Here is a 14,201-nt window from a genome sequence, read left to right as displayed (position 1 = left end):
AGGGGGCTAGTCTGTCAGTTAAAGCGTTTCCCAGAGAAGCCCATTCAGAACACAACTGAATTCTTCTGTTATGGAATTTGTTACCTTGATAATGCTGGAGTAATTTGTTCACTCTTATGTCCCAGATTTTCACAGTATGATCAGAACCTGCTGAAGCGATGCATGTACCATTCGGGTTAAAATCCACAAAGTTTGCAAACCTAGGAGGAAAGAATAAGATGGTGTAATATTTTGATTTCTTTACTCTCATTTCTTTATTCAAACTGTAATAATTAAATGCTTCCTTAGCAAACTACCTTATATAAATGCACAAATAGAATGGACTTACCCTACAGAATCTGAGAAGTTATTGACACACTGCTTATTTGTGGTATCCCAAATTTTAATAGTTTTATCCTCACTACATGATACAATTAGTCTTCCATCAGGTGAAAATCTGGAAAGCCCAAGAAAGAAGATTGTTTTTGTGAAAGGCTCCTGATAATCACAACCCCCCGCCTCACCCCCACCACACCCAAGTCAGGCTGCACATATAAAGCCCAGAGGCCACTGTTAACACACCACGCAGCAGTCACATTCTGCAACCCACACCTTTTCAACTAAAATAAACATGACAAATGACACTGACAGGCCATGGAAAGATCAAAATACATGATGTAGACTAACCAAGTTTCTTTTTCCTTTATTCTTTTATTTAAAGAATTTAGCTTTATGGCATCTTTTCTAGGACTCTGATTCGTCTCTGCCCTCCTTCCAAGTCAAGTACCTTGTTTTTTAAAAGTATTCTTGATTTCTTTCTTCGGTACCTGTCATTTTCTGGTGGTGTTATCCACATGACCCAAGAGAGCCTTTATAACATGACTCCTCCTACCCACCTGGTAGCTGAGCCTTTTGTAAGGAAAGGACTGGTGTGTTTAGAATTAAATCATATCACCAACAAAAGGACCAATCCTTCAAGCCAATTACTTCCTGGGCATGGGGACGCCAGAGAGCTCCAATGGACTGAAAGTAGGACAACTCGTTTATATAGAACCGAAGTTCCCTAACGGACACACCTATCACTCACATGCCCCATTAAAAACAAATGAGAAAATTCTCAGATATTTCGTTTACTCTTTTTATGCTGTCTTCATTTAGGATCCTTTCCAAGGATCGTTTTTGTTCTCCTGAGTGCAGTTTTAGAATAGACAGAAGAGCAGAAGACCAAAAAAAAAAAAAAAAAAAAGGAAAAAGAAAAGAAAAAGAAAAAATTAATTAGACTATTAGGAAACTATGAATAACATTTTTGTTATTAATATTTTAGAAATAACAAAAAACAAAAAAGACAGATTTAGGTCATAGACTGATTATGTTTTAATTGTATTTATATTTCCCTCTATGGCCAGATCACTATAAAAGTAATCAATGAAGGGTGTGGATTATAATTAAAGGTTTTTCTTTTTATTTTCTCTCACACTCTCCTCTCCTCCCTCCCTGTTCTTAAAGCTGACCTAAAAATAATTCTTCCTGACAGAAACTTTGAATCTGGCATTTATGGATTTGCCATATAAAACAAGGGGGACATAAAAGCACAATTAAGTTCTATGTAAAATAATCTTTAAAATTTCAAGAAAATAAACTTGCAAAGAAATATTTTCTACGCTGGAAGTTCACTTTGATTTTATAACAACATTTTATTTACCTTTTCCACCAGAAAATATGTGATGAAAATTCAAATATGAAGAGCAGTAGATGAAATTGATTTTATACACACCTTGGGGGTAAAAAAAATCCTACTCAGTATCCCCATGAAAATTAGCTCTACATAATAATGTGAACAACTAATGCAAGGAATCAAATTGTGTTTCTTAATAGACTATCTTTTAAAAAAATTAATGTGACTATTTCAAGTGGTAAGACTATTTCTGAGAGATGACTTGATTCTTACATTTTAAGAAAGCAATGATGAAAAAATTAACAAAATGGAAGGATCAGATTAAAAACAAAGTACAAAAATACTCACCTACAACATCATTGGCCAAATCCTACCACCACCTTCATTACTATCCTGCCTACATTTATTGAGCACCTATGACCTAGAACTGTTCTTAACACATTTCCTAAAGCAACTCCTTTCATCCTCAATTAGCCCTTCAAAACAGGTGCTACTGTTAGCCTGACTTCACAGATGAATAAACCAAGGCACACAAAGGGTGTCTGCCAGAGTCACACAACCAGGAAGATTTGAACCAACCCGACTCCATAGCCAAACCTCTCGGTCACTCTGCTTCAGCCTCAGACACAAATGAAAGTTTCTTCTAGTGGCCAAAATATTTAGAGCATTGAAAGCTCTGTGGCTTCTGTATAACCACAGAAGGTTCTAAAGTGGAGCACCATGAGGGAGGGCTCTTAGGAAGCCGTGTGATCAAGCTCTGAGACAGCCTAACCACCAGACTACCCTTTTATAAACATCTGTGTGTGCTACCATACGCTGTCAGCATTCTGGAGGACTTTAGAGGGGAGGACATTCATTCATTCATAGATATATTTCCCAAGCACCTGCCAGAACCAGGCACTGGGGCTGTCCTGGGTAGAAGGAATATGGTGGCGAATGACACTCAGCTCCCTGTCTTCATGAGGCTTTCAATCCAGGGAGGAGGAAGGAGGGCACACAAATAATATGATTTTAGATAGTGATAAGAAGAGAGCTGGCAGCAAAAAAGTACCCATTTGTCATTAGAAGCTCCACAGAAGAAACAGGAATTTAAACTCGTGAACAAGGAACTTGGCTAGTTAGAATCTATCCTGAGCAAGAGTGGCTATAGCCTGAGAGAAATTCCCCTGTGCTAAAGAAATGAAGGGAATGTGAACATTGGACAAGTAGAGACTGGAGGAGGTGGCTGGGAAGAAGCTGGCGCCAGAGAGAGAAGAGGTTTCTCACCCCAACTCAGCACGATCAAAGGGGAACTGAGGGTAAGGACTACCCCTCCTCTGGATACTACCTTGTAATCCCTGCATATGTTCTCTCTCTATATGTTTTTTTGCCTTTGGAGGGGTTGAAAGTCAAGATGGTGGTTTTTATCTCCTCCCCACTTTTATTTTTAATTAGATACATCAAAAATAAGTTAGCACCAATAAAACAAGCTTCTCTTTGCCCTGCCTTTGATCAGGAGAGAACAGTCCTTTCTTTGTCAGGGCTCGAACAACATCTAACTGTGTTATTAATTGTAAGAATGTTCAGGGGATGTAAAGTTTCTCCTGAGACATGAATAGACTTCCAACTCTCTAATTCAGTAGCAACACTGCCTTTTAAAACTTCCAGAGAGGGTGCCCCTAAGATGGATATGACATTAGTCAACCGTGACTTATGGATCAGCAGACGTGGACTACTTGTAAGGCATTTGAAAAGTTAACTGAACTACTATTTGATCCCTTAACATGTATTGAGAGAATGAGGAAATTCTTGAGCTTCTAGAAAGAAAGAATTCTAGAAAAACTGGTTCACATGTCCTTGAAGTATCCCAAGAGCTATGTAACAGGAGGCCCTTAACTTGGAATCCATGGAGTTCCTGAGACTGTACGTAAAATTGTATGTCTATATGCACAGACATAGAGTTATTCATTCATTAGAGAGCCAAATGGGTCCAGGAACCACGAGACGTTCTAAAGCGCTTTCATAAGAAATCAAAATTTTCATTTGGATATTTCTTATTAGGATCAATATTCTATATAAACAAATTTCTGGCCGTTAGAGTTCTGAGACCAGAGTGGGCACTGTTTCATGTCACTGAAGAAACAAATCATTAGGAAGAGGTACTCTGAAGCCAGCAGCTGGTGAATAGAAGAAGGGGGAAGCAGCAAAAAGGACTGGAAATAAGACTGACCAGTCAGTATAGAGTCCTGAATTAGAGGACCAATTTTGCAACTGCTCAGCTCTGGAACCTTGTGAAACTCACAACCACCCTGGCCACCGTTTTCTATTTGGATAAGGAGAGAGTTTGGTTTGCATTCAGACCTAAAACTTTCATAGACTCATTAAAAAAAAAAAAAAAAAAAAAAAGGCAGTCTCAGAGTTTGCTTTGATGAGATTTTGTGTTTACATATTGAAGGTGAAGTTCAAGGCAATAACCAAAACATTTATTTTTTTTTTAAGTGCTGGTCAGCATTAGAAGAGAAACCATCTGTTGTTGATTGCAGTAACAGGACTCATTCCTGCAACTGCTGAGAGACAAAAAGCAGATGAAAGAGACATAAAAAGATTTAGGTATGCTATGAAACATGCCGATTATTTGTTGGATCATTTACAGATTATATGCCCAGGCATTTATCTCCTGGGATCTCCAGCCTTCAGTACAACTGCCTACTGGGTGTCTCCTCTTGGACATCCTGCAGGCACTTCCGACTCTGAACTTTTTCAAATCTGAACTCATCATCTTCCTCCCCAAACTGCTCCTTCCCCAGTATTCCTTTTCTCAGTAAATGGTTTCTCAAGCCAGAAACCTAGGAGTCATGCTTGAGTCCTTTCTCCTTCAGTCCCCCACATTTCAATCCATTATAAGTCTCTGTCTCTTCAAACCACAACAGGTCCTGCTGTCTTTCATTCTTCACATGCAACAAAAGTGATCTTTAAATGTTAAATCACATTTTTCAGATTGAAACCCTTTGGTGGTTTCACGGTTTCCTTGGGAAAGTACCTGACATTTTACCACTGGTTATGGGGTTCTCCAGGATCTGCCCTCCTGTCTCTTGATCTTCATCACCCTACTCTTCCTGATACCACATCCCTCTTCTCTAGAGTCCTCTCTCCTACCTCAAGGGTTTCCTCACATGCTGTTTGTTCCCTGGGCCTCAAACACTGCCGCCTCCTACTCTTTATCTAGTTTAAAACATCTCAAAGGATCTTACCTTCTTTCTAGTTTCTGCTCCCCTCATTTCCTCAGGAAAAGTCTCCCTGAATTCCTCCCCCAAAGTAGGTAAGCTCCTGCGGAGATGATCTTAGCATACCTGAACCCATGCTTACATCACCCTTACAACTACACGTTCTCTTTGCTTCCCTAACAGAATGTAAGCTTCAAGAAGAGAGAAACCACATTTATCTTATTCACGGTTGTATCCCAGACTCAGTGCATGGCACTGAGTAGGTCTTCAGTAAATGTTTAGGGCATAAGAAAAACCTCTTTAAGGGAATTGGGACTAATTTAATATTATAACCAGTGAGAGCTGACATTAAAAACTTTACAATTTGTCACACAATATGAACGTACTTATGTTACTGAAGTGTATGCTTAAAATGGTAAATTTTATATTCTGTATGTTTTACCACAATAAAGAAAAATCTTTGCAATTCAGATGGTCACTTGTAACACTAGCAACAACTGTAAATTAAAGGCAGATTTTCCCCCTAAAAATTAATGCTTGAAAAAAAAAAAATGTTGGAAAACTTGTCTCATTAGCCTCTACTTATTTTTGACTAAGGACACCATAAAGAAACCTAAGTAATCCCATAGTATACATTATTTTTTTAAAAATACAGGGCTATAGTAATTTTAACTTCTAGAAGAATTATTTTACGACTGAAAAGAGATAATACTTCTCACTTACATATATATATTTTAAGTGATAAATATTTTCTTCATTACTCATTAAAGAAAAAATTACTTGTTAAAAAAACGTGGAAAATACAGTAAGTAAAAAAGTCCATAGTCCCATCCCATTTAATATTTTGTGTATGATAAGTACATTATCTTTTGTTCACATATAGATCTTTTATATTCTAATCATGGTTCTGAATTTTGCCCGCCCTCCCCCCAAAATAAACATGTTCTCATGTCATTACTTGCATATATTCCCTTTTTAATGGCTACATAACAATCTAAATTTATTTAACCAGTTTTCTTTATTTGGAAAAACTGGTTACTTCCAATACTTCACCATTATAAATTATACTGAAAACAATACCTTTGAATAGAAAGCTTTTTCCTTGGAATACAAAAGTGTTATTTATTTAGCATACATTTCTAGTTATGGAATCACTGTAACAAAAACTCCTGATATATTTTGCACACTGATTTCTAAAAAGATGATACTAATTTATATTTTAAAAGCATGAATATATTTCCCACTAGATGGCATATCTTAAAACTATTTCTGTAAATTAAGATTCACGGTCATAAACAATGGTTAGTTAGCCCAGAGAACACAGCTATGCATCTCTTCTTCCACTAACGGGCACTGTCTCTGTGCCACATTCAGTAAGTCTAGGCTCCAGGAGAAAGCTCAGAAGTATTGGGCACGGAGACAGATACAGAATTTTAACTACTTAAGTCCATCGCATACATTTAAAATTCAAATACTGAAGGGAGAAACAGTTGCTCTGCTGATATTTTATGTTCATTTAAATATACTGTCTATGCATTTGGAGGAAGAGCAGTATCACTTGGACTATTTTTAATGTTCAGCTGTTTAATTCATCTGTACCTTTTGTAAATGTATTATGTGCAATAATGGTCCAACTTTAATTTTTTCCAAATAGAAATCCAATTATCTTAATTATGTATTAAATTGTCCATCTACTTCCCCCACTGACTAGAAATGCCATCTCTATCATAAAACATACATGAGTCTGCTTCTGGGCTTTCTATGACCTATTTTCTTAACCTGTGCTTTTATTACCATATTTTAATTTCTGTAGTTTTATACTGTGTTCTGAAAGCTGGTTGGATACGTTTCTTCTAATTTTTTTTCTTGTCATTTTTTTCTTGGTTATTCTTGCACATTTAAATCATCCATATGAATTTTGAAATTAGCTTGTCAGGTTCCACTTGACAGAACTTCCAGGTCTGGACAGGGGGAGTAACAGTTATCAGGCTCGTATCCCTACCATAAACAATCATACAAAATATGTAAAGCAAATGTTTTTAGATACTGTGCAGAAACAGCACAGCGTTGTAAATCCCGAGAGATGGAAACAAATGAGCTCAGCACCAAATCCAAACCAGATTTATACCTGGAAGCATTTTTCAGACATTAGCACAAGGATATAGAACCCAAGGAGACAACAGCAGTTCCGCTGGGCAAAGGAAACAGAAATTGGAATTCAGAACTGCTAATGGGCTAGAATTTTGAGGGCATGATATGAGAGAAGAGCTATGAAGAGCAGAACCCCCCACCTCCAAAAAAAATCTGCCTACGTGTCCCCTTGAGTCTTTGCTCAAATTCAAAGCTGCTTATGCACAAGGCAACAAGGCTTAGCAGAGAACAATTACTGGAAGACTGTGAGCTGAACAAAGATTACAGAGGTTACAGAGGTTCCATAGTACTGAGAGCTATTCAGGTTCTGGGCAGACTTTGCTGAACTCTCTAGGCATTTGGCTGAGACCCTAGAAAGGCTACTAGTACTATAGCCCAAGAGTAAAGGCTACTCTAGATCTACCCTACGAAGTCTAAATCCAAGGCTCAACAGAATCTAGCAGCGCCAGCAGAAAGTTAACCGCGTATCAGAGCAGAACTCAACTCTTTTTAGAAGGCAATAAAGTAATTCATAATCTCACTTAACAATGAATGGGCATACAATAAAAAATAAAAAAAATCACGAGACATACAAAGAAGCAATAAAATGTAACCCAGAAATGACCTAGATGTTGGAATCAGCACACAAAGACATTGAAACGGTTATTATAAATATGTTCAAGGATTTAAAGAAAAACGTGGGCATAATGAGCAAACAAATGGGGAATCTCATCAGAGAAATGGATAAGCTTACAGTAGATTGGATACAGAAAAAAAGAACACTGGTAAACTTGTAGATAGGCCAAAAGAAACTATGCAAATTGAAGCAAAAAGAGAAAAAAAAGATTGAGAAAATAAACAAAGCCCCATTCGATCTAGTGGTCAAACATGTGAATTTGGAGTCACAGAAAGAGATAAGAAAGAAATTAGTGCAGAAAAATTATGAAAAAAGACAAAATGTTCCCAAATATGAAGAAATTATAAATCCATACATTCATACTGTTCAGTGAACCACAAGGAAAATACAAAAAACCATAGCTAGGCTCATCATGGTCAAATCACTGGAAACAAAAGATTAAGAAAAAAAAAAATCTTAGAGCAGCAGGGAAAAAAAGGCACATTACATATACAGGAATAGCAATAAAAATGACTGCTGCCTTCACATTAAAAAAACGCAAACCAGAAGACAATCAATGACATCTTTAGGGTGCTAAAAGAAAAATTATCCACTGAATTAGAATCCACTTAGCAAAAATATCCTTTAAAAAAGGATAAACAAAAAGTTGAGAGAATTTATCACCAGGAAACCTGCACTACAAGAAATAGTAAATGAAGATTTTTAGGCTCAAGGAAAATAATACCAGATGGAAACTTGGATCTACACAAAGGAATAAAGAGTGCTGAAAAAGTAAATATGGGGGCAAATATAAAAGACTATTTTGTTTCTTATTTTCTTTAAAAGAAATGGTTGCTTAATGTATTGTGGGCTTATATCATATGAAGTAAGTAAAACTGTCAAGAGGTGGGTAAATGGAGATATATTTTTGTAAGTTCTAACATTAGAACTTTTAGAAGTTCTGACATGATATATATAATAAAATGGCATAACATTAATTCAAGAGTAGACTGTGATATGTTAAGGATGCATACTGCAACCTCTAGCGGTTACCAATAAACAACAACAAAAAACAGGACAAAGAGTATGGCTAAAAAGTCAATAAGAGAGATAAAATGGGATACTAAGAAGTTCTCAATCCAAAAGAAAAGAAAGCAGGAAAAACCACAAATATGTGGAGATTAAACAACATATTTTTAAAGAATGACTGGGACAAAGGAGAAATAAGAAGAGAGATCAAAAGATACATAGAAACAAATGAGAATAAAGATATGTCCTACCAAAATTTTTGGGATGCAGTAAAAGCAGTTTTAAAAGGGAAATATATATCATTACAGGCCTGTCTCAAGAAAGAAGAAAAATCCCAGATAAATAACCTCACATTACACCTTAAAGAACTAGGAAAAGAAGAACAAATGAAACACATAGTCAGTAGAAGGAAGGAAACAATAAAAATCAGAGCAGAACTAAATGAAATAGAGAACAAAAAGACAATAGAAAAAAATTACTACAACAAAGAGCTGATTCTTTGAAAAGATTAATAAAATTGACAAACCCTTGACTAGAGTCACTAAGATAAAAAGAGAAAAGACACAAATAAACAAAATCAGAAATGAAAGAGGGGAAGTACGGACACCACAGAAATACAAAGGATCATCCAAGAATACTATGAAGGACTATATGCCACCAAATTTAATAACCTAGAAGAAACGGACAAGTTCTTAGAAACATATAGCCTTCATAGGCTGAATCACGAATTGGAAAAATCTAAATAGACTGATCACCATTAAGGAAATTGAATCAGTCGTCTGAAATCTTCCCCAAAGGAAAAGTCCAGGACCATATGGCTTCACTACTGACTTCTACCAAACATTCAAAGAGGATCTAATACCTGTCCTACTCAAACGCTTCCAAAAAATTGAAGAAGAGACAGTACTCCCTAAATCATTTTATGAGGCTAACATTACCCTGATACCAAAACCTGGTAAGGACAACACAAAAAAAGAAAATTACAGACCAATATATCTGATAAATACAGATGCAAAAATCCTAAACAAAATTCTCACAAATCAAATGAAACAATGCATTAAAAAGATTATTCATCATGACCAAGTGGGGTTCATCCCAGGGCACAAGGATGGTTCAACATACGCAAATCCATCAGTGTGATACATCACATAAACAAAATACAGGACAAAAATCATATGACTATATCAATCGATGTGGAAAAAGCGTTTGACAAGATACGACATCCATTTATGATTAAAACACTTAATAAAATGGGTACAAAAGGAAAATGTCTTAACATAATAAAGGTCATATATGCCAAACCCTCAGCTAATCTCATAATTAATGGTGAAAAACTGAAGCCCTTTGCTCTACATTCAGGAACACGACAGGGCTGTCCCCTATCACCTCTGCTTTTCAACACAGTATTGAAAGCCCTACTCAGAACAATCAGACAAGGGAAATAAAAGTTATCTGAATTGGGAATGAAGAAGTTAAATTGTCTCTTTTTGCAGACGACAAGATTCTTTATATAGAAAACCCTAAAGCATCCACCAAAAAGCTATTAGAAACAATAAACGAATACAGTAAAGTTGCAGGATACAAAAATATATGTACAAAAGTCCACTGCATTCCTATATACTAACAATGAAATCTCAGAAAAGACATATATAAAAAAAAAAAAAAATTCCTTTTGCAATTGCAAAAAAAAAAAAAGAATAAAATACCTAGGAATATACTTAACCAAGGATGTGACACACCTATATACTGAAAACTGTAAGGCATTTTTAAAAGAAATTGAAGAAGACACAAAGATACGGAGACAGTCCATGTCAACATAGTTAAAATGGCCATATTACCCAAAGCATTATACAGATTTAATGCAATCCCCATCAAAACCCAACATTTTTTAAAGAAATAGAACCATCAGATTTGTTTGAACCACAAAAGACCCCGAAAAGCCAAAACAATCCTAAGAAAAAAGAACAGTGCTGGAGGTATCACACTCCCTGACTTCAGCTTGAACTACAGGGCACCAATAATCAAAACAGCATGGTATTGGAGGAAAAACAGACACACAGACCAATGGAATAAAATTGAGAACTCAGAAATAAACCCACATAAATATGGACAGATAATTTTCGACAAAGAAGCCAAAAACATACAATGGAGAAAAGATAACCTTTTCAATAAATGGTGATGGGAGAATTGGAAAGCCAAGTGAAAAAGAAACTAGATTGCTATCTTTCACCATGTACCAAAATTAACTCAAAATGGATCAAAGACTAAACATAAGACCTGAAACAATAAACTGCATAGAAGAAAACATAGGTACTAATCTTATGGACCTTGGGTTCAAAGAGGATTTTATGAATTTGACTTCAAAGGCAAGGGAAGTAAAAGCTAAAATAAATTAATGGGACTGTATCAAACTAAAAAGCTTCTGCACAGCAAAAGAAACCATTGACAAAACAAAGAGGCAACCAACTGAATGGGAGAAGATTTTTGCAAACAACGTTTCCTATAAGGGGCTAATGTCCAAAATATATAAGGAACTCATACAACTCAACAACAATAAAAAATAAACAATCCAATTAAAAAATGGGCAGAGGACCTGAAGAGACATTTCTCCAAAGAGGACATACGAATGGCAAATAGACATATGAAAAAATGCTCATCGTCTTTAATCATCAGAGAAAGGCAAATAAAATCCACAATGTGATATCACCTCACACAGTTAGAAAGGCTATTGTCAACAAAATAAATAATAACAAATGTTGGAAAGGCTGTGGAGAAAAAGGAACCCTCATACACTGTTGGTGGGAATGCAGACTGGTGCAGCTGCTATGGAAGACAGTGTGGAGGTTTTTCAAAAAATTATGAATAGAATTACCATATGACCCAGCAAACCCTCTCCTGGGTATCTATCCAAAAAATCTGAAAAAATTTACCTGTAAAGATGTATGTGCTCCGATGTGCTTTGAAGCTTTATTTACGGTGGACAAGACATGGAAACGACCAAAGTGTCTTTCAATAGATGATTGGATAAAGAAGATGTGGTATATATACACAATGAAATACTAGTCTGCCGTAAGAAAAGATGAAATAATGCCATTTGCGAAACATGGATGGAGCTTGAGATTATTATGCTAAGAGAATTAAGTCAGACAGAAAAAGTAGAGAACCATGATTTCACTGATATGTGGTATATAAAACTGAAAACAACAAAGGAACAAGATAAACAAATGAAGAAACAAAAACTCATAGATGCAGACAACAGTTTAGTGGTTACCAGAGGGTAAGGGGGTAGGCGGGTGGTAGATGAGAGTAAAAGGGGTCAAATATATGGCGATGGAAGGAGAACTGACTCTGGCTGGTGAACATATAATGTGATATATAGATGATGTAATATAGAAATGTATACCTGAAACCTATGTAACTTTACTAACAATTGTCACCCCAATAAACTTAAAAAAAATTAATCCAAAAGAAAAGGAGGAAAAATAAACAAATAGGACAAGTAGAAAACAAAGAGTAAAATAGTAGACAACCTAAAGTAGTACTAGTTACATAAATTTAACTAAGCACTCCAATTAAAAGGCAGAGATTTTCAGACTCAAGTACTTGGAAATAAAGTCAACCTCTGATATTTAAATACATAAAATGCATTCAATGGAGGATAGTAGCTACCAGTATGAAGTAGCAACCTCAAATACTATGTAATTATGTTAAATGATTTTTGGATACAACCTAAAGGTGACTCCAGTATAATCCCTAGTAGAAAAAATTGGAATGTGAGGGTAGTTTATAGCTGATATTATTGATATTCATTAATTTGTTTAATTTCCATGATGACTCTATGAGGAAGGTACGCCTTTGTACCCATTTTACAGAGGAGCAGACTAAGGCCCAAAGAGGCTATGTCACATTCCCAGGATCACATGCTAGTGAGCCCACGGTTTTAACTACCCTATGCTGTCTCTCTGCTGAAACTAATCAACAATACTGCACTCCCTGAAAAACTATCAGCAGAGATGAGGTGTCCAGCAACTCCAAGAGGTAAGAGTAAGAGCAGTCAGTGTGTCTCCTGTCTGGCCCAAGGGAGAGAGTACCTGACCAGCAGAACGGATCATGCAGTTTCCTTTGCAGATATGTACATGTGACAGAGATAGGCCCATCTCACTATCCTAACCTGAGAAAACTATCCATCAATTTTTTTTCTTTCAACAAACTCTCTTGCTTTAGTTCCAGGGGCCATTGAAACCTCATTGTGACTTTGTTGGCAAAAGAAGAAGACCCTGAATGAGGCACACAAATATTCTAGTTTCTTTGAAAGCTCATGTTGTCATTGTAAATAAGTAAACTGGCATATGGTTTATGTTTCAGACTCTCCTAAATTTATTGGTTCCTTCTGAGCATTCTCACCTCTGGGTGAAGAATAGAAACAAGAATTCTGGTCCTTCAGATTTTTGGAAGAAAGTTGTGGACTAAAATGACCCCATTAAGGCTGAGTGTTCACAGGAAGTTACACACAACACTCCGAGGCTGGGCCTGAGTGGTCGGTTGGGCCCTCTCAACTCTCTTGGTCTCTAACTGCAGTAAGATGAGCCGAGAAAAAAAGATTATAATAAATGTGTGAGTAGAATCCCTAGGCATGTTGTAGAGTACATGTATGGAAAGTTGCCAAGAAGATGAAATCTTTATTCACTAAATTCAACAAAATTATTTATCTAAGAACATTCCTCCAGAGAGGCCTCTGCAGAATTTCATATGAATCACTCCCTCGAAACAGAAAACAACTAATTAAAAACAAACCAAAAAACAACAACACACAACTCAGGACCACAAGGCACCAGCAAGATAAAGCCATTCCATTAAGACCAGGTGTGCTGAGTATAAAAATTATCAATCTGAACAGAAGTAGACCAACACAGAAAAAGAAAGTAGTGAAGCCCCATGGAAATAAGATGCATATACTCCTGAGTACTCCTGAGTTTGATATGAAAAGTCCACAAAAACGACTCTTGCCTGCAGATGCCCATGGAAACTCCTACCAAAGCTACTTGTACATTAGAGGTCAACCTTTCATTGACTCATTCAACTCACATTTTTGTACAACTCCTCTGAGCCTTCCCCACTCTATAACTAACACTCTACAGTGCTTCTCACACTGTAGCTGACTCCCTCTCGAACACTCTTCCCGATGCCCGCCTTACTAGCTTCCTCACTTCAGTCAATGTCCCTTAGAAGAGCCGCCTTCCCTGACTGCTGTATGTAAGAGCACCCCCAACTCCGCCACTCTCTACCTTGTGACCTTACAGTATTTTTCTGCAGAGCAAGTATCACTAATATATTCATTATCTGTCTCTCTTTGTAGAAGGAGCTCCACGGGAGTAGGAATTTTGTCGGTTTTGATTTCTGTGGTATCTACTGAATTTAGAACAATGCCTGCAAGAGCATACACCATGAGTAAAATGTCTGTAATTCAAAGTCTAATATGACAGACCTCATAAACGGGATAAGGTGGTAGCCTAAAGAATCATAAGAAGCTAGGTCTGCGGGAGTCTGGAACGTTTCTTGGAGGAAGACG

The 14,201-nt window shown here is 36.6% G+C and overlaps 1 protein-coding gene across 11 annotated transcripts in view; it reads right to left on the bottom strand.

The window, feature by feature from the left end:
- Positions 1-14,201, bottom strand: part of POC1B (POC1 centriolar protein B) — a 138,231-nt gene that overhangs the window by 95,136 nt on the left and 28,894 nt on the right. For all 11 annotated transcript variants that reach the window (XR_012493899.1, XR_012493897.1, XR_012493898.1 and 8 more), the window contains 2 exons: positions 329-436; positions 85-200 (listed from right to left, as the gene is read on the bottom strand). Coding sequence is in view for 8 of the 11 variants with exons in the window: in XM_019742145.2 (XP_019597704.1) it covers positions 85-200; positions 329-436 (224 nt within the window). In the remaining 3 variants the exon portion in view is untranslated. The remainder of the gene's footprint in view (positions 1-84; positions 201-328; positions 437-14,201) is intronic.

This window comes from Rhinolophus sinicus, linkage group LG02 (assembly GCF_036562045.2).
Source record: "Rhinolophus sinicus isolate RSC01 linkage group LG02, ASM3656204v1, whole genome shotgun sequence".
NCBI lineage: Eukaryota > Metazoa > Chordata > Mammalia > Chiroptera > Rhinolophidae > Rhinolophus > Rhinolophus sinicus.
The sequence above is the reverse complement of the archived record's forward strand: the minus strand, read 5'-3'. Positions and strand labels throughout refer to the sequence as shown.